The sequence below is a fragment of the Camellia sinensis genome, chromosome 5 (genome assembly GCF_055761805.1).
Source record: "Camellia sinensis isolate YWXY chromosome 5, ASM5576180v1, whole genome shotgun sequence".
NCBI lineage: Eukaryota > Viridiplantae > Streptophyta > Magnoliopsida > Ericales > Theaceae > Camellia > Camellia sinensis.
Genome location: NC_138965.1, coordinates 103,006,817 through 103,033,382, shown reverse-complemented (window position 1 = coordinate 103,033,382; position 26,566 = coordinate 103,006,817). Strand labels below are relative to the sequence as shown.

The 26,566-nt window shown below is 36.1% G+C and overlaps 1 protein-coding gene across 2 annotated transcripts; it reads left to right on the top strand.

The window, feature by feature from the left end:
• The first annotated feature begins 1,726 nt into the window (after positions 1 to 1,726).
• On the top strand, positions 1,727 to 26,167 carry LOC114288163 (protein ARABIDILLO 1). Of its 2 annotated transcripts, none has more exons than XM_082869426.1 (13): positions 1,727 to 2,141; positions 2,660 to 4,098; positions 4,265 to 4,423; positions 4,500 to 4,580; positions 4,716 to 4,847; positions 5,613 to 5,740; positions 8,803 to 8,890; positions 12,831 to 12,925; positions 17,037 to 17,100; positions 19,632 to 19,807; positions 23,739 to 23,960; positions 24,994 to 25,078; positions 25,504 to 26,167. In XM_082869426.1, the coding sequence occupies exons 2-13, from the start codon at positions 2,749 to 2,751 to the stop codon at positions 25,684 to 25,686; spliced, it is 2,763 nt and encodes a 920-aa protein (XP_082725552.1). In that variant the 5' UTR covers positions 1,727 to 2,141; positions 2,660 to 2,748; the 3' UTR covers positions 25,687 to 26,167. The 2 variants fall into 2 exon arrangements, with proteins under 2 accessions (XP_082725552.1, XP_082725551.1); XM_082869425.1 differs by having other exon boundaries at positions 1,782 to 2,141; positions 2,557 to 4,098.
• The last annotated feature ends 399 nt before the right edge of the window (positions 26,168 to 26,566 follow it).

The window sequence follows — 26,566 nt, the reverse complement described above, 5'->3', positions numbered from 1 at the left end:
TTATATTTATTCACTATAGCTAATCAGTATACTGATTTAATCGTCGAAGGTTCCCCCTGACAAAACTTGGTTTGGAGTCATCACTGATGTTTAGTTTTTCCTTACAGAGTGCAAAGGATTGAGCGCATCATCTCACTTTCTCTGTAGAGATAATTTCACCTTCTACAAGATATACTTAATGATCCTTGCAAATAGTGAATAACAATATTATATCATATTACTGTGAGTCAAATTAAAAAAACTTTTATAAGAATCTCTGACATTTTCCTCACTCTAAATAAATGTAACATATAAAAAAAAAGGAAAATTTACTAATAAATCCTAATTGTTGAACTTTTGATCCAATTAGTCCCAAATATTTTCTAATGATCCGTTTGGTCCTTTTTATTGTGAAAGGACATTGTTGCCATCTATATGTATATTGGTGTAAGCAATACGTTGGGTGTGTGAGTGTTTCTGCGCGTGTGTTTGACATGGGCTGCTGTGTGGTTGTTGTGTGTTGCACCTTTATAATTTGAGAGTGGTGCTTGTCATGTATCACAGTTGTGGGTGCCACACAAAATGAAAGGACACTAAAGCATTTTTTGCTCTAGTGTGTGATGTGTATGGTAGGAGTGTGTGGCACCTCCATAGTTTGAGGCATTAGTGGGTTACGTGACACAACATTACATGTGTCTCCATCACAACAGAAAAACAAGTAGATACAATCACAAAATAGGATGCAATAAAACACACAGTCACACAACCCACACAGAAGTAAAATGCACATATCAGTAAATACAGAGTCACAAACACACACAACCCACACCCATCCCAAAACAAAACACACAACCCCTCGTGAAACACATAACCCACATACCAGGTAAAGAAACAAAACATGGAAACGCATCCACACAACGACAAAAGACGGATGTGTCGGCGACTAAATTGCTATGTATGCCACACAAACACATAGCTGTCATAAGGGAACGTACCTTCGTAACAACGGCGTCCCGCCGATGGAAATGATATCTCTATCAAGCTGCTACACAGTCGTCCACAGACACCCAAACTTAGACGACACAAAACCCTACCCGTGATGGCTGACACATATGTGAACATTCCGTTCAAACTACCAAATGTGAGCAAAAAAAGTTTCCAATCAAAAAAGGGTACAATTGTCCACTAGTAAAGAAAAAAATGGAAAAAAGGATCAGAAGGGAACAAATCTTTCAACCAGTAGGACTTACCGGAACAAAAGTATAAAGTAGGGACTCATTGGTATAACAGTTTGTGAGATAGGATTTATTGGTAAATATTCTCAAAAAAAATTCATTTAACAAAATGATTATTTCACATGTTTATGAATAACATATTTTGACTTTACCAACAACTGAAGATTAAAATAAAGTGACTCAAATATACAATAAATGAAATGTTAAAACCGATTATTGAAGGCAAAACTTCGTATTTTGAAAATTTAGTCACATATTTTCAAATCTATTATTGGATATATTTAATAATATTTGAAAACACATTGAATAACACACTGTATATGTTTTCTTATCAAATTTTATTTTGATATTTGAAAACACATTGAATAACACACTATATATGTTTTCTTATCAAATTTTATTTTCAAAATATTTTTTTCCCCTTTTTTGATTCTGTAATTAATAACATTTATAGCCATAATTAAGTTTAATTCTCAATATATAAAACACATCAACCTTGGTAATCTAATCAATACCCAAAAATAAGTAAAATAAAAAAAAATAAAAATCACTTCAATATGCAATTGCATAATAATCTTTCATTGTGTTGTGTTGCTATGATGAGTTGTGATTTCACACCAATTCTTCTCTCGGCCCTATGCAATCTTCACTCCATTTTTATCTGTGTGTAATTGTTAGAATTCTTACATCAAGAAGAGAGAGAGAGAGAGAGAGAGAGGTGTAGACAAGTGCTTTTAAGGGTTGGGCTTTGCTTCCTCACCCATGTGTTTACGTACCTAAATTCGCTGCGACCCTTTTTGCCTCTTTCTCTATATCTCTATTCGCCATTACAGCTCCAGTGGAGCTTTTGTCAATGCAATCTTCATAAAAGGCGATAGATTTATGTTTAAGGGTATACCCACAAGCCAATGAGACCCTAGCAATCAGGTTTGAGAGAATCATTCAACTTTTATTCGCTTTAACGTATTTATAATTGCGTGGTCTTCTCACCGCTGGCTTGGATTTTGTATATTACGAGTCTTTAATTTCTCTGTGCTATGTATATAGACTTCTCTCTTGTTCAACAATTTCATGAGTGCGTTGAGAATTAGGGTTTTTTTTTTTTTTTTTTTTTTTTTTTTTTTTGAGGTTAAAGGGCATTCGTTTCTGGGTTTGATGTGGTCCTTCACTGGTTTAGAGATTTGATTTTTTTGAGATTGAGGGAAATGGGTTTTGTGGGTTTGTTCATTCCATCATTTGTTTAAAGATTTTGGGTGTTTTTTGAGGTTGAATGGTATTTGTTTCTGGGGTTTTTATCTGTGTTCCATTACTGTTTTGAGAATTTGGTAATTTGTTGTTAAAGGGCATCAGATTCTGAGGTTGTGTCATCTATTGCGGGTTTCAAGATTTGGGTTTTTGAGGTGAAGGGATACTGATTTCTGGGTTCTTGTCTGTTTTGTAACCAGTTTCTGAATTCGAGTCTCTAAGGCTATTGGGTATTGGTTTTTGTGTCTGATAACTGGTTTCAGTTGGAGTGTGTGTGACTGATTGAGATATGAGTCGGAGGGTCCGTAGAAAAGTGGCAAGGAAGGGGAAGGATAAGGTGGTTTTGCCAAGTTACCCAGAAATTGAGGATGAGGGTTTGAGTTTGGACCAGAAAGTGGTAGTGGATTGGACTAGACTACCTGATGATACAGTGATTCAGCTGTTTTCGAGTCTGAATTATCGTGACCGGGCGAGCTTGTCATCAACCTGCCGGACATGGAGGAGTTTAGGTATTTCTCCATGTTTGTGGCAATCGTTGGATCTTCGTGCTCACAAGTGTGATGTTACCACAGCAGCTTCACTTGCCACTCGATGTATGAATCTTCAGAAACTCCGGTTTCGTGGGGCAGAATCTGCTGATGCAATAATTAATCTTCAAGCTAGAGGTTTGCGTGAAATCAGCGGCGATTACTGCAGGAAAATTACTGATGCTACCCTCTCCGTGATTGTGGCTCGACATGAGGCACTTGAGAGTCTCCAGCTTGGGCCAGATTTCTGTGAAAGGATCAGCAGTGATGCAATCAAAGCAATTGCTATTTGCTGTCCTAAACTTAGAAAGCTTAAGCTTTCAGGTATCCGGGATGTTGATGGGGAAGCCATCAATGCATTGGCTAAGCATTGTCAGAATTTGACGGACATTGGGTTCATAGACTGTCTTCATGTTGATGAGATAGCATTAGCAAATGTTGTTTCACTTCAGTTCCTCTCGGTTGCAGGAACAACAAATATGAAGTGGAGTTTGGTTTCACAGCACTGGAGTAAACTGCCTAACTTGACAGGTTTAGATGTTTCAAGAACGGATGTCGTTCCAACTACTGTTTTGAGATTGTTGTCATCTTCACGAAGCTTGAAGGTCTTGTGTGCATTGAATTGCACTGCTCTCGAGGAAGATGCCAACTTTGCTACTAATAATAATAAAGGTAAATTGGTACTTACCCTTAGCACTGACATTTTCAAGGGGTTAGCTTCTCTATTTGCCGATATTACAAAGAAAGAGAGAAATGTATTCTCCGATTGGAGAAATTTGAAGAAAAAGGATAAGAACTTGGATGAAATCATGACTTGGCTTGAATGGATAATATCCCATTCACTTCTACGCATGGCCGAGAGCAATCCACAGGGTTTAGGTAGTTTCTGGCTCAGCCAAGGTGCTGGGCTGTTGCTCAGTTTGATGCAGAGTTCACAAGAGGATGTCCAGGAAAGGGCAGCCACAGGACTTGCAACTTTTGTTGTCATTGATGATGAAAATGCTAGCATTGATAGTGGAAGGGCTGAAACAGTTATGCGGGATGGTGGGATACGTCTTCTTCTAAACCTTGCAAGATCTTGGCGGGAGGGGCTTCAGTCAGAAGCTGCAAAGGTAAGATTTATAGGGAAGTATAATGATAGTGATCATGATTTATAATAATACAGTATGTTTTACACTCGCATTTGTTATCGTGTAAAATTTTCTTTCCTTACATTATCAGTTTATTTTGCATGCAATGTACAAATTTGATTTATTGTCAATCTTTTGGGATGTGTAGGCTATAGCAAACTTGTCTGTGAATACGAATGTTGCAAAAGCTGTTGCAGAAGAAGGAGGAATCAATATTCTTGCAAATTTGGCACGGTCTATGAATAGGTTGGTTGCTGAAGAGGCTGCTGGAGGACTATGGAATCTCTCTGTCGGGGAAGAGCATAAGGTTGTTTGTTTTGAAATTCTTTGGTCAAGATATGGTTTGACTTTCGGACTCTAATAAACCAGAATTTCCATTATAGGGTGCAATTGCTGAGGCTGGCGGTGTAAAAGCTTTAGTTGATCTTATTTTCAAATGGTCTAGTGGTGGTGATGGAGTCCTGGTAGGCGCTTTCACATTGCGCACGTGCACAACCACTGTCCTGAACATGCAAACTTAATTATACAAACCAAGGTCCGGTGTGTGACAAGTAGAGGATTCATTTCCTTTTTCTTTTCTTTTTTTTTCTTTTTCCCAGGAACGTGCAGCTGGTGCACTGGCGAATTTGGCAGCTGATGACAAGTGTAGCATGGAGGTTGCAGTGGTAGGTGGTGTACATGCTCTGGTGATGCTAGCTCGCTGCTGCAAGTTTGAGGGAGTTCAGGAGCAGGTGGAGTAGTGTATAATATTATCAAACTAATATTTGATTTGTGTATCTATAAGTTCCATATTACTAGTAAACAAGCTTTTGAAAAAAGAAGGATCTGGGTTCAACTGAAAACCCTAGGGGGCTTAGATACATACGTAACCTATATTTAGAAATTTTGGATAATTAGATGTTGTCGCTCATTGAGCTTTACTATCTCATTTTAGATGACAAATGTAAGGTTTCTTCGTAATGCTGTGTGGGTTATAACATTCTTCAGCTTCTGATGGTTCAAAATCATCTGTTCATTATGGTTTTTGTTTGGCACTCTCTTCATTGAGGCTTGAATTATGTGAGTTTTTCTGTGATTAAAGCTAGCAAATTTTTAGTCAGTAATTAAGGCGTTCATGCAAGTTACTTCCCTATTAGAGTATGAATGAATTCAGCTTAGATTCAGTGCATTACTTTCACAAGAGTAATATATGGATCCTACTATTTTTGCTTTATCTCAGTTTCCTTATAAAAGCTTACTTGCTTCCTTTCCCCCTTGGGATGATCCTTTACCTTTCTTTTGCCTCTTCTGATGGTTGTTCCATATCAGCAGTCACTGAATTTAATTGGCATGAGAATAAAATCTTAATGTTTTCTAGTCATGGTAACGTTACATTTATTTCCAAATTTTATTTGGTTTCTGTAAAATTTTGAACTCAAATCCATTTATTATGTTGGAATTTAATTTAGTCCATATATAATGTTTCCCATGTGTAACATATATTGGTCATTTTCCAGGCTGCTCGTGCCTTAGCTAATTTGGCTGCCCATGGGGATAGCAATAGTAATAATGCTGCTGTTGGACAAGAGGCAGGTGCTCTCGAAGCACTGGTGCAACTTACCCGTTCTCCCCATGAAGGTGTCAGGTAGGTTTCAGCTTCTTGGATGCATTTGATTGTGAATTTTCTTTGGCTACCTTCCCTTCGTAAGGACTGATTGAAGCAAAAAGAGCCCTAAATGATTGATATGGTCAAAATACATATGATGATGGCTGGTAGTGATCATTTCGATAAAAATGCAAACAGAGGATGGGCTTACTCTGTGTCAAAAACATAAGCCTAGCCCCTAGGCGTCCTTGCCCGACCACACCCACCAGTGAAGTAAATAAAATGAAAGAGGCACAAACCAAAGTAGTGAGACAAGAAAAAAAAAATAAAAAATAAAAAAGGATGGCTGCTCTAATAAGTACTCAGGATCATCATCTTTTTTAATTATCTAACACTATCTTGAATATGTATACATGTTGCTGCAGTAACCGAATTTACCCATTCAAACACATCGTATTGATGGGACCAAACCCTTGAAAAATTTTCGTCTTTTGTTCAACTTGAGAAGTGCATGTATTATAGTAGTTGCTGCAATTCAAATCCGATGTTGAATTATGTCTTTTTTTCAAGAGATAATTTTCATTGCAACCAAAGGCTCCATTCAATTTTCAGGAATACTGTACATGAAAATATTTCCTGAAAAATGAATTAAAGGAAAAGAAAATACAAATTATATACTTTTTCGTTAACTGTTCAATTTACAAGAAAGTTTATGTACAAAAATAATTTGAACTTTCTCATGATGCATTATCCTGCACTCTATATCCAAAGGAGCGAGATTGTCTTTGATTAAGATAACTTCATCAAGCATATCCACCTACTTGATGTCCTTGTTCATTATAGTGGTTTTTGTAGTGAAGCAACTAGAGAAGTTGCAGCATGACTTCCTTTGTGATAGGGTGGGGGAAGAGTTCCAATACCATATGGTGGATTAGTCTTAGGACACTTTGTGTGCTCTCTGAAGAGAGGGGGGTGGGCTTGGGTTTTTGAAATCTTGCTATCTTCAATCAGGCATAATTGGGAAAGTGGTTGTGGAGATTTGCAATCGAGAGAGAAAGAGGTATTAGAGAAAGTTGGTGGAGTGCAAGTATTATTATGTGGGGAGTGGGATTTGGTGGGATGGACTATGTAGGATGTTTCTATGTCCTGTGGTGTGCAGTTTTATGGGGAGGTATTCATAGGGGTGGGAATCCTTTTCTGGCCAGTTTGTGGTGGGTAATATTGAGATGGTGAGATTCTGTTGTCATTCCTGGTGTGGGGAGGAAAAGTTGGAGATGGCTTATCGTAATATTGCTTGTGTTGCTTTAAATAGGGAACTTCAGTGAGCGAGTATTTGAAGACTGAGGGTGGACAGTTTTTTTGGGATATTGGGCTGAGCAGAGGACTTAATGATTGGGTGGGGGGGGAGTTAGAGGATTTACTTGCACTTCTGTATTCCTCTCATATTGGTGGAGAAGGTCCAATTCTGATTGTTTTGATATAAAGTCTTGTTATGAGACTCATTTGGGCCATAGGGGGTCTTCTTTCTGTGGAGGGAGGTGTGGGGTACTAGGGCACCCTTGAAAGTAATCTTTTTTTTTTTTGGTGTGTGTGGTGTGCGGCTCATGACATGATCCTCCTCATTGATGATTTGATAAGAAGTAAGTAATTTCATGTTAATTGGTGTTGTACATGCAACCATGATGAGGAGGTGGTGAATCATCTTCTCATTCATTGTGAGTTGGCGAGAGAGTGGTGGTCCTTGATTCTTTTCATGTTTGGTGTTGTGTGGGTTTTCCCTCATGCGGTTGGGAACCTTTTTGGATCTTGGAGAGAAGCTTGTGTGGGGAGGAGTAAGAGGAAAGCTTAGTGCTTGGTCCCTTTGGCACTTATATGGTTCATTTGGGTTGGAGAAATAGAAGAATTTTTGGAGGAAAAGAAAAGTATATTGCGAGAATGAAGAGTATTTTTGTTGTCCAATTAACCCATCTTTGAGACAATTTGTGAGTTTTGTAGAGACCTTCAAATAGGCTATTGATGTATAGCCGTTTATAGTTGCTTTTGTACAAGGGTTGCATGGTTGTAACCCCCCGTGGTGCCCTTTTTATTGTACTTATAAAATAATAATAATGTAGTTTATACAAAAAGGATTAAAGGAAAAATGTTTCCTTCAAGAAAGCAGAGCAGTTCTAGTGGGGTCAAAATTTTTTTGCAACAACTGAACGCGCATACAAGAAAGGAAAACAAATTTTATTTTCTTTTTAATTTCCCTTCCCGCCAATTGACGCAGCAAAAGATGCCCGATACTCATTTTCTTCATTATTAAAAACCTTTAAGAATATGCATCCACTTCACTGGCCCCATAATTAACATCGGTTGAGATGGTAAGCAAAGACTTCTTAACATGTGCTCTTTTGAGTTGAGTATGAACCTTGATTGAGCAGAATGGTGAAACGCAAGTCATGTAGCCAACCCATAATAGTTGGGAGTCTTGGGACAAGGCTTTGTTGAGTTGAGGATATTATCCACTTCAACTGCCCTAGAATAAAACTTAGGGTGACATCATCCTGTCTTCCCTCCCAAGGATAGTCTTAAAAATCATTACTATCAAGCTAATACCTTTTCCTATATACGTTGTTATTAAGTCAAATTATTATTCTACTCGTTATTCTTTAAATTACTTTAATGCCAGAATACATAAAGGACTATTCATGATTTTGATGCCTTTCACTGTCAAATTTGCGTACAAAAGAATTAAAAGTTCCATTTTGATGTCCTCTTAATCTAATTTAGGTTCTGAAAAGTTGATTGTTAATTAGATTTAATATTAGTAGTTACATCAATGAAAGTCAACCGATATCCACTGTCTTTTTAGTCAAAGTGATGGCTAGTTCTATAGTCTGGTATCCTTCACACTATATAGAAACTTCCTAGATTTTACCTGTAATACCCTTATGAAAAATTGATTACATCGGACCGATTCTGGGGATGAATCTACTTCGAATTTGATAAATGCTTTGCTTGTGAAGTATGTGTTCGTGTATGTCCTATTGATCTACCTGTTGATTGGAAAATGGAAACGGATTATCTTATTACTATCATTCTGTCTTTGCCTCAAACAGGCAAGAAGCTGCTGGTGCATTGTGGAATTTGTCATTTGATGATAGAAATCGAGAAGCAATTGCGGCAGCTGGTGGCGTCGAAGCCTTGGTATGTACTTCTCCTTCTTGTGCGCAAACCTTTTCTATCCACTGTATTTGAAGGTACTAATACAACTTCCTAGAATTGAAGGTGTGCCATGACGAACTATTTCATAGGTTGTTTTGAATAGCTTGATAGAGGATTTGACAGTTGTTTACTGTCCTGTCAATACGAAACACTGAATGTTGCGGACCAATAAATTTAGGAATCTGTCCCCTCAATACTTGTATGTTTATCTATGTGTGTGTCTCATCATATGCATGCTCACGCAAATGCATGTGTAATTTAATGCATGAATGTTGTAGTTATTATTGTATATAAAATTGTCACAGTTTACATAAACTAGTTATACTTGGCCTGCCCCCCTTTTTTGTTTATTTTTTTTGTATTTTTACTCATATACTATATTTAATACACATAGTCCCCTCAAAGGAATTTTTTTATTAATATAATTAATTATTTCTCTTTCCCACCATACCTGTTTCTCTCAAATCCTTTTCGGTAAAAAATATAAGGTTTTGCATCATGGGAAAGTATGACTTCTTTTTGTACATATACTTTTCATGTAAACTGAACAAACAAGGAAAAATGAATCATTTGCCTTGCCTTTTTCTTTTCTTTTCCTGGCAACGGGATGAAGCGGAAGGGAATATTAGTATTGCTTTACATGGAAAGCTCCATGAAATTTCCTTAAATTTGAAAACTGCTTTTATATGTATATCTCTCTTCCCCTTCTCCCCCAAAGCAACATCATCCACCTAAGAACAACAAACTTTGATTATCTCCAAACAAAGATTTTATCATGCTTCATCTTAGGTACTCTATCTAACCCCAATGATTAGTGTTTTTTAAGGCGAAAAGCGAACCGACGCGACAAGGTCTCCTAATGCCTAAGCGCGAGGCGAGGGCTTCATCGAATCAAGGCGACCAGAAAGGATTTTTTTTAAAAATAAATGGTATAGACAAAAATATAAATATTTTCAGCATAAAGAAATTAAAGAACATATTTTAACAACATTGAAGAACATAAAGAAATTAAAATAGTTGAAATTAATTGAATTAATTGAATTAAAATAATTAATTGAATAACCAGGAAATTAATTGAATTAAAATAAACAAATTAATTGAATTAAACAAATTAATTGAATTAAAATAATGAATTGAATAACCAGGAAATTAAAATAACCAGGAAATTAATTGAATTAATTGAAATTTTAACACAGAAAAAAATAATTGAATTAATTTAAAAAAAATTAATTTAAAAATAATTGAATTAATTTTAAAAATTAATTTTTTGCGAATTAAAAATCAATTTTAAAAAATAATTGAATTAGTTTTAACACAAGGTTCGACAGTGTTCTTCAGTGAAGAAGAAGGAACGACTGGAACAAAGGAAGAACAGGGGGGAAGAAAGGGGGGGTCCGACAGTGAAGTCGAAGGAAAGAAAGGAGAAAGGAAGAAGAAGAAGAAAGGAAGAAGAAGGAACTCACCAGGTGAAGAAGAAGGAACGACTGGAACGACTTCGGTATGCCTTTCAATGTCGACGAACGAAGTCGACTTCCGTATGCCTTTTCAATGTCGACGAACGAAGTCGATCTAGGGTTTGGACTTCTTATTTAGTATAAAGCAATTATAAAACTAATTAACTTTGTCGATGAAGGGCCCAAATGATTCGAACGAAGTCGATGAACAGCCCAAATGATTCGAACTGAAATCAGGCAAAAATCTGGTGAAGCGTCGCTTCGTTTCGCCTCCCGCTTCATCGCCTAAGGCTTGCTTCAGGCGCTTCTCCATTGCCTCACCATTTCGCCTTGCCTCAGTGTGCCTGAAGCGCTAAAGTCTCACCTCGCCTCGCCTCGCTTAGCGCGTAGGCGAGCGCTTAGGCTCGCCTCTGATAACACTGCCAATGATTGAGGATACAACCATTTAGGGGTGTTTGGGAACTTGGTTTTTGGGTTTTTTTTTTGTTTTTTTTCACTACAAGACAAATGTTTTACAAAACCAAAAAAACAAATCCAAATAAAATATCACATCAAATTCCATAATCATTTCACTTTTTCTCTCACAAACATCACATCCAACCACAAAAAAACGCAACTATCTTCCCAAACACAAAAAAAAATTTCTCCAATAATATCCTACAACTAAAAAAATCTACAAAAAAACCCACTTTCCAAACACCCACTTAATAAATTTACATCCAAGTGGAAACCACAAGTTTCCTAGACCACCCCTCTAAATTAGAAGATTCATGTAGTTAGCTTGTTTTGTAACCTTTTAGAGTACTCTACACAAAAATAATTAAGAAAATTTCAAAGTTTGTTTTTGCCTTTTTAAAAGTAAATAGTATTGTGACTTATCAAAAAAAAAAAAAAAAAAAAAACAAAGTAAGCACTATTACGAAGAATTCCAACAGAAAAGGCGAACAAATTGGTATGGAGAGAATTATTCTTATTCTTTTCTTTGTATTATATCATGTTTTCTCATTCGTAATTCACCCTCAGTTCTTTCTTTATTTTGGTTGTATAAAGGTTGTGCTCCCTCGGCACGTTTTCTAATACAATTTTTTTTAATTGTTGCTTATCAAAAAAAAAAAAAAAGCAAAAAGAAACTCCTAGAATGATATTTGTTTTTACTTACCGAGTCAAATTTGAAATTAAATAAAAATTTAAAACTCCTAACTTTTTATAAATAACTGTCTTATATACATTGCATTTGTGTGCACATTTTTCTTCATTATGTATTTTTTTTTTTCCTTCGTGGAATCAAAGAAAAAGATTGAAGTCTTCATTTATTTATATTTTGTCAGACTTTCACAAGTTATACATACTTTACCAACTAGCTTAGCTATAAACTCTGCTGGTAGACTACTGGATGCCCGAGATCAAATACTGCTTTCATTTGAATTAGGGGGCTTTTATGAGCAGGGAGAAGTCTAGCCCGCATTGTGTAACCCATCAACCATTAGACCAAAAAAATGAAAATAAAATATGAATAACTCCCATTTTACCTATGATTTGTATAAGGAAGGGAGACCCTTTTTGTAGAGGGGACCGTCTGGAACAGCTTTAGTACCCTGAGGTAGTTTAGGCAGCTCCTTATTATGGATTAAAGGAAGAAGGCTTGTGACTCCCTTTCGACGCTTTCAAGTTGAGTGTAGCGTAGGGATTCTCCTAAGAGAAGCTTTAGAGGGAATAGGAGTGACACTACTTTTATGAGCTGTCTCAGTAGTGACTGACTTTATTAGCTGTGTGATTAATGGCTTAGCTGTTAGCTGTCTAAAAGCTACAGGATTTGGAAATGAGTATTGATTTCTTACTCTCTTTTTATATTATTATTCTTCAAAATTTCTTTCTATTGAGTTTTCTATGTACATAGAAACACACTTTTATTTTATTTACACCTTCCTCTAAAAACAGTGCAGCCTGTGTTATATTTTTTCCCCAAAATCGGAAGCAACTAGTCTATCGTTTTTGATGATAGTTTCATGATATTCTGTCAATTTTGTATAGTCGAAGAAGTGTACAATACTTCCTTTGTACCAAAGTGGCACTAAACAGTTTTGTCTTTGCTCCCCTTTTTATATTACTGTGGTTTGGAAAAAGAGGGAGGCTCTACATGAATGTCTATTGGGTATCAACTTTTGATTTTATTATTGGCTTGCAGAGTCCTGCTCCTTGTAATTAAATGAGAGCCATTACTTCTACACCAAAGTTCAATCTGCAAAAACAATTTCTTGGGAACAATAGCTATGTTTAAAATTCCTATGCTAAGCTCTTATGTAAAGTTGCAGAAGTTAAACTTCTGTCTTCATTTTTTAAAAATCTGTGTATCTGTGTGGAGGAAAAAATGTCCAGGAAGATTCAGATCACAAAGTTATACTCTTATGTTTTGTATGGTGGCAAGTTCCACAATATGTTGAAGCTTTCTTTTCATGATGGTTGTATAGGTTGCTCTTGCAAACTCCTGTTCAAATGCATCTCCAGGTCTTCAGGAGAGGGCTGCTGGCGCTTTGTGGGGATTGTCAGTATCAGAAGCAAATAGGTAGGTTTAAAGGTTCATTCATAAAATATTATCATCATCATTATTATGGTACCAATCTATATTTCATTTAGTTTGGTGCATTATTTGATTCTATGGAATTGTACTTCTTGTTATCTATGAGAAATTTGTTTCTACAGTCAACTTCTTACATAAATGCTTTTCTAAGCAGGGCGCGCTACCTAATGTTGAGTTTTAAAGTAGTGACCTTAAGGTCCTTAACCATCCACAGCTATGTTTGAGAGTCAACTCCATGTCCCATTAATCTGTGCATCCCTCACTGAGACAGCAAGACTGTCTGGTCATTGGTTCTTGAGGTATCAATATTAGCCTTGGTAGCTTTATTGCTACTTGGGAAATTTGGAAAATGGAAAGTTGGTAGTAATACAGGACTTAGATTTATATTGATTTGATTAAATAAAATTTTTAATTTGTTATTATTATTATATTAGTCACAAGAATTGTGAGGGTGATGTTTCCGCTCTGGAACTTCTATTCGGCAGTTCAAAATAATAATCAAGTTAGAACCGTGTTTTCATCGAGATGGAATCACAGTTCAACTATGATGGGATTGTTCAAACATATGAATCCCAAAGAAACAAAAGAAAAGCTACCGAGATATGTACTTTATAAATTAAAAATGATGAGCATATCAGTCCACATTAGAATAAATTAAGGGCAAAATATAAAGCATAAATTGAAATAGTATAAGTTACCCATACCTCTTGCCTTGTGTTCATTTTCCCGCAAGGACCACGACTAAGCAAAAAAATATTTCTTACAATGTTTGTATATATTTATATATATAATACATAAATGCTACCTTAGGTACTCCCAACCTCAGACTCTTCTATGTGCTCTTGCCCCCTACTGCTGTTTCGTGCAACTAAGGTTATTGTTGAATAGTTCATGTTTCCATTGGTTTACAAAAAGATGTTTTTGCAACTTCTTTTATGGCCTAACCTAACCTTTGTGCTACCTTGTGTTCACCACACAATTTTAAATTAATGCTTTGTTAGTAAAAGGGATGGGAAATTGAAGAGAATGTATGTATAAGGTATCCGTGAAAAAAGGTAGTCTTTCCCTTCTTTTGGTTGGTTGAGTAGGAGCAAAGAAAGAAAGAAGGAATGTGTGAGTGTGCCTTTGTTTTCTTTTCTTTTTTTTTTAAATTTTACTATTATACCATTATGTAGTAACACAAGGATCTGTATACAATGGTGTGTATACACAAGGAGGTGTACCTGGGCCTTTTTGATTTGTTGCCTCTTTGTACATGGGTGGCATTCTTTCAATGCAATCGTTTTGAATGAAGCACAAGGATATTATTTGAATGTAGAAAGTAAAAGAAAGGCATTGTTCTTTTGGATCCTTCTTTCTAGCTACTTTTGGATGTAGTGTTAAAATTTTGGATGCATCCAACAGAAAATCAATTGCCATTAGGTAGAGGCCTATAAAATATGAACCTACCTTAGGTGGCTTAAATAGTGTTTTTTTGAGGCAAAAAATGAATAGAGGCGACAAGGGCTCCTAAGGCCTAAGCATGAGGTGAAGTGATGGCTTCATCGAAGTAACGCAAACTCGAAGGATATTTTAAAAAAATAAATAACATAACAAAAACTCAATAATTTCAAAAATTGTGTGCAACATTCAAAATATTAAATATCCATAAAACAACCAACGAAATTCAATATTTTAAATACCAATATCCAAGAAATTATAAGGCATCCAATAAACACTTAAGATTTTAACATTCGAAAACATAAAAGGTATCCAAAAAAAAGCACAATTTAACTGCACAACAAATAATTGTCCCCAGAGGCTAGACTTTAGTATCTAGCATCGGCTAAAGTATCAACTGCTTAGCTAAAGTGAAGAAACAAGTTATTTTCTATATGAGAAAAAAAAAAATAACAAAAAGAAGATGCAGTTTTTAGTTTAAAGTTATGACCTAGTATGTAAATGTCATATGTTTATTACTACTAAAAAATTAGATGGATGCGATCAAATCATGACAATAAGAAAAAAGCCACCGCCTTGAGCTTGAGGCTAGCAGCCTTGGCCTTGCCTCACTTCAGGCTTCTGGAGACGTTGAGGCTTGATCACTTCTTGCCTCGGTTCTCACCGAAGCCTTTGCTTAGGAACATTTTTCAAAGCAATGGGTTTAGAAAAGCAATGTGGGACAAATCTGTAACACTCATCTGTATGTGCAATTCACATGTGGAGGTAGAGAGATGAATGAGACGCGAGAAATAAACCTGGTTCGGAGACTTGTCCCTCGAGACCGTGCAGGACCTAGCTTTCATTTTGGAATTGTGGAGATGTCTTACCCAAAACCATTTGGCATCAGGTGGAACGGAAAGGCCTCTAGACTATATGGACAAGCTTGGGTGACTTGGAGAGGCGATGTGGGATGAGTCTCTTAACAAAGAGAAATAATGGGCTTTGATCAAGATGTCCCTTCTTTCCTTTGCTTCCCTTCCCCTTAATTTCCTAACAATGAGAGAAACTCTTTCCATCTCTTCTTTTTCCTTCCTCAACCTTTTTGGTCTACTTACTAGAAAGACCCTAAGACCAATATCATTGCAGGTCAATATTTAGGCTTGCTCCAATAAATCGTACCATCTTTTGTTTAGTTGGTTGCAGCAGCCCAAGTAGTCACTGGTGCCAAGACTAAAGCCAGCTCGTGTCCGGCCTCTCTTATTTTTAGAATATTTGCTATATCCTATAAGCACTCATTCACATGCATCATATTGTGGAAGATTTGGAAGATAAAAAGGTAGCTTAAGGTAACCTTAACTTACCATATTGTTGGTACCTGAAATAGCCCATGTGGCCTCATTAGAGTGCTGATGTTGATCTCAGTAATATCTTACACTATTCCGTTTTTTAAACAGAATTAAGGCCTCGTTTGGCAAGAGGCTATTTTAGCCAATTAGCCAAAAAGTTACTAAATTAGCCAAAAAGCCAACAACCCATACCAAAAAGTCAAAGATTCTCTTTTCTCTCTATTTTTTGCACATCTTTTCGTAATTAGCCAAAAAGTCATCCCAAACATACAAGTTTTTTTTACCTACCTTTTTAGCCAAATAGCCAAAAAGTTACTAAATTGGCCTGTTCCCAAACGAGGCCTAAGGCTTTGTTTCAGCTACATGGCTTTGGCTTTGAATAAAATAGCTGTCTGCTTGCATCAGTGGTCTTGGTTGACAATCTGAGTTCTTTATTGCAGGAGCACTGTTAGAACTTCAGTGGCCATACACCAACACATCAACTATTGTTGTACCTTTTAAATAATGGAGTAAGCCACCATCGGTGCCTGTTTGCCACAAACACATTAAAGTTGCTGGACAGTTGGAGAAACTATACTTAGTTGTAAGGAGCTGAATTCTGATAAATAAAAAAAACAACAACCAATTTAGTACACATTAATGTGTGTTTGGGAGGGGAAAGATTGAGTACACACCTAACCTTTGGCACAATGCACAAAGTGATGGTCCCAAGACTTGAACCCATAACCTTAAAGGTTATTAGGCCAAGTCTTAACCATTGAAATGAAAATAGACTAGAAGATGATAAGGGTAGGACAAAAATGAACACAGTAGAAAGAAAATAAATAGCAGGATTTGCAATTGCCAAACAGAAATTGGTAACATGGATGTAAACAGTTCTAAAACATAAACTCATATTATGGGTGTTTATTGACGGCTATTTTTTGTAGGGGGCTGATGTTTCATGGTTTACCAATCGCTAGAGTGAGATTGTCAATGCAAAGTAGTGATATCTGTGTAATACATAGAGATGAGTGGTCTGGTTTCCAAAAGGTCAAACAATTCAAACTTTTTAACTTCAGTGTGGTTAAAAGCAATCCATCACATCTTGAATAAAAAGATTCCTGTATTTGAGAACCCCCAACACATAAGAAGCTAAAAAGAGAAGAAGAAAACAATAATTACTTAATTAGTTTCTTTTGACCTTCCCCTTTGAGGTTATTATTGTCATGTCATACTTGATCACGTTATCTTGTGTAGAAAAACCATATTCGTATTCAGTAAAGATAAATACCTACTTTTCGTTTTGTCTTCACAATTATTTAATATTTTTGTTGTTTCCATATTAGCATTGCTATTGGACGAGAAGGAGGAGTTGCACCTCTGATAGCACTTGCAAACTCGGAGTGTGAAGTAAGTATTAAATTTACACACTTGGTGTTCTTGTTTGTTGCATTTAATTTCATTTTTGGTTATAGTGTAATTTGGTCTCATCTCTGGTATTCATGAAAAGTCAATGGGCATATTTGGTGCAACTTCTAGCAAGCTGAAAGCTAAAAATTAAAGAAGCGGAGCTTAAAAGCACCTCTTCCCCTGCTTTCCAATAATTAGCTTTTTCCGACTTATGTAAGCTATTTTTGTATCATAAACTATAAGTAGAAGCTGCACCAAACACTCTGGCCCAAATTTCTAAAATAAAAAGCTATAAGCAGCTCCAAAAGCTGCACCAAACAGCCCCAATGTACTTAGCATATGGAAGTTTTGAAACCATTCCTCATATATGTGTCATTGTCTGATTGATTAAAATAGCAAATTGACATGGTTGGCTGCTTAGAAATTCTATTTTGCACTTGGATTTGACACTGAATGGTTGTCAAGAGTTGCCGTCATAGCTCATATGGGGATAGGTTGTATATTAAATTGGCACATTAGTATTTAATGTTAGGTTTTCTTTATGTCCATCTTATATAAAGTAGCTTATGATTTATGTCTCATGAACTTTGATTTAAAGAATGACTTCATGGTCTTAGCTTATGATTTATGTCTCATGAACTTTGATTTAAAGAATGATTTCATGGTCTTTTGTTATATGATATTTTTAAGATGGATCTGCTCCCAAATGTTGAGAAGAAAGAGTTGCATAGTTAGACAAGATGAAGGGGAAACATCAAATTCAAAGTGGAAATAAGGCCTTGGCTTGACACTTTCAAGATTGTGTGATTTTAATTGTACAAAAGATTCTCAAAAGAGATTCTGAATGCCTGCATGTTCATTGCTCAAACTCACATTTAGGTCATACTTCATAACCATTAGCATATTTCTGGTATTTAGTTTAAAACATGATCCAATGTATGTACTAATTTTTGCACTAGTTTTAAGTCGGTACTGAGATTTTTCCTTTTTCTTGGATGCATTTAATTTTATTTACTTTACTAATTATATTTAAGGATAACCTTCCCACTTGTATAAAAAAGTATGTTTAATATTAAAAATGATGGTTTCATAAACATAAGCTCATTTAACCTGGATAGCAACTCCATCTTGAAAGTGGAACAGTCAAAAGCATATAGATTGAAGATTTTTTTTCATAAGTTGTGTCTCTTTTTTGTGATTTTAATAGTGGAAAGAAAAAGAAAACTAAGAAAAAGTGGCCTTATATACGAAATGCAGAAAATAAAATTGCAACGGTTGTAACGTCCGTGGTGGTGTTGTAATGGCCGATACAACGTTTATGTAATTGTGGTCGCTGCTACAGTTGTGAATATTAGTCATACTGCTATAGCGGCGTAACGGGTGGTGGTAACCACCGAAATTGTTACATAACAGTTGCGGCCAATTTATAAAACCTTGATTTTGAGACTCCCAAAGATATTGTCCATCATAGACATCAACAAAACTGAACACTCCCATGTTTTTTTGTCCTTCTGAATCATAAACAAAGGGTGTGAGCTTGAGACTGATTTTGGAAGACAACTAGCAATTTCTATGCAACCCGTTCTTTTCCTCATTGACATCCTCAAAATCTAAAATTAAAACAGGTAAATCAGAGGAGATTGGAGGAATGCCTTTCTATTGTTCCATCATGATTCTTGATTGATATTTTGAAGGAGAATTTATGAATCTGATCTGATAACTGACTTTGGTCTCTGATAAACAAAACAAAAAAAACTAAAGTATAAATACATACTAGAGAAGGAAAAAAATCTGCCATTTCCCTTTCATCTCTTTACTTTTCTTTTCCAAAAATAGAATGGTGGAGAATTGCCTTCTTTTTCCATCGTGATTTATGAAGGGATGTGTCTGTATCTGTTAACCGATACTCAGATTCTTTAGAATACATTCAAGATTTGCATACAAAATCCTTAAAAAAAATAACCAAAATGTGTTCATGCTTTCCGCATTACATGCTTGTGTGATGATGGAGAGTTGTTTTTTTCCATGTAAATTGAATATAGATTTTAGTTTTGTTTGTATAATCTTATGTGCGGACTCTTCAATGTGTTGTGCATCTTTGCTGGATAAGTGTTTGTGTCACCTAGGATTGAAAACGAACCGAGCCGAGCTGAGCCGAGCTTTGCTGAGCTCGAGCTCGGCTCGTTTACTTATCGAGCTTGTTTATTGAGCTTAAGCTCGGCTCGGCTCGGCTCATTTAACATTAATGAAACTCAAGTTCGGCTCGGCTCGATAAATTTTTTAAAAATATTATTTGTATTATTTAAATAAAAAATATTATTTAATATATAAATAATATATTTATTATATAATTTAAATAAAGATAAACGAGCCAAGAGCTCGGCTCATTTACTAAACGAACCAAGCCGAGCTTGTTCATGAACAGCTCGGTTCATTTGCAACCCTAGTGTCACCTAATAAGGACCAGGGAGTTATTTTCATGCTGTGAGTGTTTATTAGTATTTCATATATATTTTTTTATTCTCTTTCAGGATGTTCATGAGACTGCTGCTGGAGCTCTTTGGAATCTTGCTTTCACTCCTGGTAATGCTCTTCGAATAGTGGAGGAAGGGGGGGTTCCGGCCCTTGTTCATCTTTGTTTTAAATCAGCATCTAAAATGGCACGCTTCATGGCTGCGTTGGCATTGGCATACATGTTTGATGGCAGGTACTTGACCATATCTTGGTTCTGTATCTGCTGAGTTCAGTGAAATGCTTATGCTGTTTCGCTTTTTACTCTTTCCTAGATTTCCTGTTTTTAACCATTCATCAATGTACTTTCTCCACCAACACAAGTTTCTAGTTATGAACTTTTCTCTATCTTATCTACCATATGATCTAGATTTAGCCATTTAGGTTTCTTTTAGTTAATCACATAGTGCTTCGTTGCTTGCACCAAAACATGATTCATACTGTCTTCTGCTGAAATTGAAACTATTTTCTGAAGAACTTTGTGAAATAGACATATAATTAGTCTGTTTGGAAAAGTGAGGGGCTAGTTTGATTCTAGAGGCATTCAGTGTGGCAACACAAATTCCTTGTATTGTGAAACATGATTAGTACGTTTCTGAAATCAGGGATGCCTTCTAAGGTTGTGTTTTTCGTTTGGACGGCGACCTTGGGGTGAATTCTGATTATTGATAATCTAATCACCGTGGTCATATTTTGATGAATTGGTGCAGCATGTGTTGCGGGGATGTAGAGTCGGTGGATCATTTGCATATTCATTGTCCGGTTTCTTCTCGGCTTTGGATGCTTGTGGTCATGACCTTTGGGTTGGATGGGTGCAGCCGGGTTTGGTGCAGGCAGTTTTGTAGAGTTGGGTAGGGGGGAAGGGTTGGGTGGAGGCATCGGAAGGCTTGGATGCTTGCCTTCCATTGTATACTGTGGTTGATTTGGTTGGAACGTAACAGATGGGTGTTTCAGGGGGTGTCTCACTCGATTTCTTGGTTAGAAAGTGACTTCTTTCTGTGTTATATAGTTGGGTGACGGGTAGGGTTGATCCAGATGTTCTGGTTTTTGTGGATTTTGTGAAGGACTTGATTTGATTAGTTTCGTTGGGCCTTTTGGCTCTCATTTTTGTATTATTTGCACCATCTTGATGCTTTTTTCATAAAGTTTGGTTATTTATCCCCCCACCCCACCCCAAAAAAAAAATAAAATAAAATAAAAAAATCTGGTGTTGAAACCCTGGTTTCTTAGGGCCATAAACCAGGTTCATGCAATTGAAGAAGAAATTTTACTTGTTAAATGGAGATAGTATGAGAAGATGACACACAGACTTGACTTCCCATGTACAATGAAACCCTTTTCCTGTGCTGTGCTACGCTATCCAAAGTTCTTCAGCATTGATCTGCCAGAAGTCTCGGCATCTTCATTTTGCTGCTTATCATCTTAACATGGCGATGGAAACTGCATAACACTCCATGGGATTTTTGGGTTTACACCTAGTTTTGGGAAGGAACTAAGTGAAAAAGATAGAAACCTAGAAAACCCCTTCTAACCTCTCCTTTGCTTCCTTTTCACTTCACCTCACCTCACCTCACCTCACCTCACTTATGATTTTGCTTAGGCACAAGCTTTTTAGTCAATTTCCAGTTGGAAAAATACTGAGACCCACAATTTCAGTTCCACAATTTTACACAATTTAAGATTTTTATTTATGATGAAATTTGTCCCTTTTGAAATATCTTTAATTAGCTAGCTGAATTATAAACTGATATAATGGGTTGTAGAGTCAAATTCCTTTTCCAAAACTAAAGCCAATGCGATGGATTCAATTTGGATTTCGAATGGAAGTGGAAATGATTCATTTACATTAAGGAAAAAAATTAAATGAACTTTTTCTTCTATCAATGGTCGCGTAGCTCCTAAAGTCGATAGAATTAGAAATCAAGCATTGTAACTTGGATGACCCTTTGCACCGTTGCTATGTCACTGTTTATGTTTTCTTAATGGCCTGATGAAACTATGAGATGATGCATTAAGGATGCACGTCTAGAGAGGCCTAAGCTAAGAAGTACGGACACGAACACGGACACGGACACATGACACGACACGACATGGACACGCCGACACATTAATTTTTAGAAAATACAGGATACGACACATGGGGGACACACATGAAATATATAATTTTATATATTTATTATATGTTATATATATATATATATATATCATTCAAAGATAATAAAAAATGCAATATGACACTAATTCTTATAAATTTATATGGGTTTTGTTTTATTATTGTATCTTAAGTTGTTTTGTTTCAAACTTATAATTAGTTTCACACTTGTTTAATCGATAGACACGTATGTTTAAATGATTGATACGTGTGCCCTCCAAGTGTCCAAAGAGTGTCCAGGCCTTTAAAAAAATTTAAAAATAGGAGATGTTTTGAAGAGTGTCGGTGTCCGATACGGACATGGCACAGATAAGTCACCTTCTTAGGAGTGTCTGTGCTAAGTCTATTGAACATGTATTTGAGCTTGGCAATTGGCATATTTAAGTGATCAATGTAAATAAATGCACTCTTGGTCCTCAAGTGTTGATTGTAACTTTAAGTTAGTAATATATTAGTCATCGTTTGTTAATGTTAATGTTTATGTTTCCTAGTTTTTATTTTTGATTTTATTTTTGATTTTTGTAGTTTTGGAAATTGGTAACAAAAACTTGCTTAATATATTGTTTTCGTTACATAAAATTGAAATCAATTCCAAAACTTTCAATACTTTTGGACACAAAAAAGGGTTGACTTTTTTCTCTTTCTTTTTTTTCAAAACAAAATTTCACTCCCCGCTTCTTCCCCCACCACCCCCGGCCACCACTTCCATCTACCATGTCCGACAATCGGCCACATCGCGGTTGGCCAACCTCTGGTCACCCTCCTATGAGTTCCAGTGATCTTCGGACCACCCATGACCTCCTCAGACCTCTAGCCACCCTCCAGTGAGCTTATGCCACCTGCAACTACTAGTGACCTCCGGTGACACTCCAGCAGCTCCACTTCTGGTCACCACATCCAACCACCTTCTATTGCCGACCACTATCTCCAACAACTCAGCAAACTCTTTTTCTCAAAACATTTGTGTATATGGAAGAAAGTTCTTTTTAATTAATTTTTTTTAAGGTCTGTGGGGAACTAAAATAGTAAGATTTCAAAATATGGTAATTTTTGTGACACGATGATGTGTTCTAACAGGATGAGTTAACACGCAATATTCAGGATGATGTGCCATGTTGTATGCTTTTTGCAGATGATATCGTGTTAGCTGATGAGACTAGAGAATGAGTTAATACGAAGTTGGAGATTTGGAGAAAAACACTTGAATCTAAAGGATTTAAGATAAGCAAAACTAACACAGAATATATGAAGTGTAATTTTAGTAACAATCACAATGGAAGTAGAGGAAAAGTGAATATTGAGAATCAAGAACTACCTAAGAGTGAACATTTTCGTTATTTAGGATTGATTATCACAACGACTGGGGAGATTGAAGTTGATGTGGTCCACAAAATTAATGCGGGGTAGCTTAAGTGGATGAGTGTATCTGAAGTACTGTGCGATAAATGAGTACCCATTAGACTAAAAGTGAGGTTCTATAGAATGGATATTAGTCCAACGATGTTGTATGGGACGAAATGTTGGGCAACTAAGAAACAATATGTAGATAAGATGAGTGTTACTGAGATAAGGATGTTAAGGTGGATGTGTGGCAAGACTAAAAAAGACAGAGTTAGGAATGAGTATATTCTAAAATGGGTAGGAGTAGTACCGATAGAAGACAAGTTAAGAGAGAATAGATTAAGATTGTTTAGTCATATACAACGGAGACCAACAGAGAAATTAGTGAAGAGATTTGATACAGTAACGGTAGATGATAATGTTTGGGGAAGGGGTAGACCTAAATTGACGTGGACTAGTGTAGTAAGTAGAGATATGAATCTCTTTAATTTGATTAACGAAATGGCCTTGGATAGAGTCAAGTGGAGAAAAAGAATTCATGCAGCCGACCCCATTTGATGGGACTTAAGGTTTGGTTTGGTTGGTTTCGTTTGGATGATGTGTTCTAACATTTTGATGCATATATTTGATGCAGAATGGATGAATTTGCACTGGTAGGAACTTCATCGGAAAGCATATCTAAAAGTGTTAATTTAGATGGGGCTAGGAGGATGGCTCTGAGGCATATTGAAACTTTTATCCTCACATTTTCTGATCCACACACATTTGCTGCTGCTGCTGCATCATCAGCCCCTGCAGCTTTGGCACAAGTAACTGAATCAGCTCGTATTCAGGAGGCAGGTCATCTCAGATGCAGGTTCTGTCTCTCTCTCTCTCTCTCTCTCTCTCTCTCTCTGCGTGTGTGTGTGTGTGATGGGACTCATTGAATCCGGCTATATCGTGTATGGTTAATAGAATTCTTGTTGGTATTCAGTAAAAATGTATGGTTGATTCAATATCACCACTCTTGTAATACTATAACCCAAGCGACAGATGTGCTCTTACTAATATACATATATTTTTTTGATAAACATGTGCTCTTACTAATATATATACATTGTGTTTATAATTTATCAGAATATATATATATATATATATTATTTTTCTTCTAGAAAGATTGTGGTATATATATTTTAAATTACCCCAATTTAAGATCTCCAAGGTTGTGTTCAGATTATGGATTTGGGTAGGTATTTGGAAAGAGAAAGGACATTTTTCTTTACCTTTCCAAATGTCTACTCAAATCCATGATCCAAACACAACCTAAGTTTTGTTATGTTGGACGGTATCTTATGTTAGTTTAGGTTAAGGGTGAGAGGTAAAGTGTTAAAAGCATTTAGAACTCTAGTGGGAAGTGAACAAATGCTTGCAGCATGCTGAAATATTTTCAATATTTTAAAATGTCATTAGTGGAAAATTTAAATGATTTAGGCTAGTAAACTATAAGGTTGAGCTACGATATCATAAAAAACTTGAGACTGTTAAATGATTTCATTTTTTCCTCCAATTATGAAGGCTGAAAAAAATCATAATTTGTTCATAAGTTCCTATCACCTTATTTTCTCGCATGTTTCAGTTCTATTTAGGTCATGAAGGTACTTTGTTATGAAATTCACTCGTGAGAATTTGTTTTTCATGTTTACATATTTTTCTCTTCAGCCCAGTTTGTTTTGCTTGTAGAATTTAATTGAAATTTCTGCTTTTCTGGATGTTATAATTACATTTGAAAGAAGATAATACAATTTGCTTTAATTAAAAAATTCATATTTATCTTTAAGCTTTTATGCTTCCTATCAATTTCTTCTCGAATTTTCTGACTTTATTTCTCTTCTCATTTTTATTTCTGTCAGTGGAGCTGAGGTTGGCAGATTTGTGGCTATGCTACGAAATCCTTCTTCCATACTCAAGGCGTGTGCTGCATTTGCCCTTCTCCAGGTAGAGATGAATTTAAAAAATAAAAATGCTAGAAATAAGTCGGGACTAAAGCTCTTTTTGTTTGGGTGGAAAACATTTCTGAAAAACAAGTTTCATAGTTTCTGGCAGTTGTCAATGGAAAACATTTTCTATGGTCAACGGAAAACAAACTCATTTGGGTGGAAAATGTTTTACTTTTGAAAGGTGGAAAATATTTTACTTTTGAAAGATGGAAAATGTTTTTCGGACTTAAGTGTTACCACCGCCCCACAACTACCTTCACCACCCCACCACTGGCACCTCCACCAACTCACCATCACATTTCCATCAGAAAATGTTTTCACTACTGAAACAAATTGAGTGTAAAATTATTTTCCTAGTGACTATTGGTAGAATCGGACAGACTTTACGTACCTGAATAAATCCCTCTTGTTACTGCATTGTAGTTCACCATCCCGGGTGGCCGTCACGCAGTACACCACGTGGGCCTTTTGCAGAATGCTGGAGCACCACGGGTTCTGCGTGCTGCAGCTGCGGCAGCAACTGCTCCACTTGAAGCCAAAATCTTTGCAAGAATTGTACTTCGCAACCTAGAACACCACCAGATAGAACTTCAATCTAAAGAGTAGTTATGGTTGTTAGAAAGACTATCTCAACCAGACTTGTCAACGGAAGCAGCATTTCAGCTTTGATTAGATTTCCATGGGTTGGACAGAAGCTTAAAGAACCGCAGGAAAAATATGTTTTGCTCTGTGATTTTAGGTGCCGCACATAGGTTTGTGTGATTTTTTTCTTCCTTTTTTCTGTTTAATCATAAACGTGATTATATAAGAAAAAAAACATGAACATGATAAAAGGTGGTTTTGTTGAGTGACGGTTTAAAGACCAGCTTTTTGCCATTTTTTTTTTTTTTTGGTTTTTTTTTTTTATATTCATTGTGACAATCTTCTGTAAAATCGTATATTTGGAGCCTCTTTTGTTTTTTTTTTTTTTTTTGGGTGTGGCTTTGGCTTTGTTTGGTAACCGTTGTTAGAGAATTTTGATAAGCATTATGAGATAAATATGTATACTCTATGCTTAATGCTGAATTATGAAAGTTGAATTAGATCAGCTGGATTAAGCTTAGCTTCTTTTTTATTTTTTTTGAAGCTTTTTTTAGGTAGCCATCATATGTGATATGTATTGGTTCCATTGAGAGTTTTTATATGAGTCATTTTCAGTAGAGCACTTGGGTTGAAATCAGATAGTGACAAACAGAGCTTGAGTTTTTAGAGTAGTTGTTGCTTGGTGAAACTTATACTGTAAACTAGTTTGTTCAGACTTGTATAGGTCATTGGGAGTGCATTTTTTTCATTATGTGTTTGGTACTATACTATGGGGTCACCTAGATTGGTTTCTATATGCAGTGAGACACAATTGGTGTCCCTCAGGCCATTGATCTGTGTGTTTTATTTTTTGGGTAAATTTTATTATAAATCATGGGAACTTTTAAAAAATTACGGTAGCAAT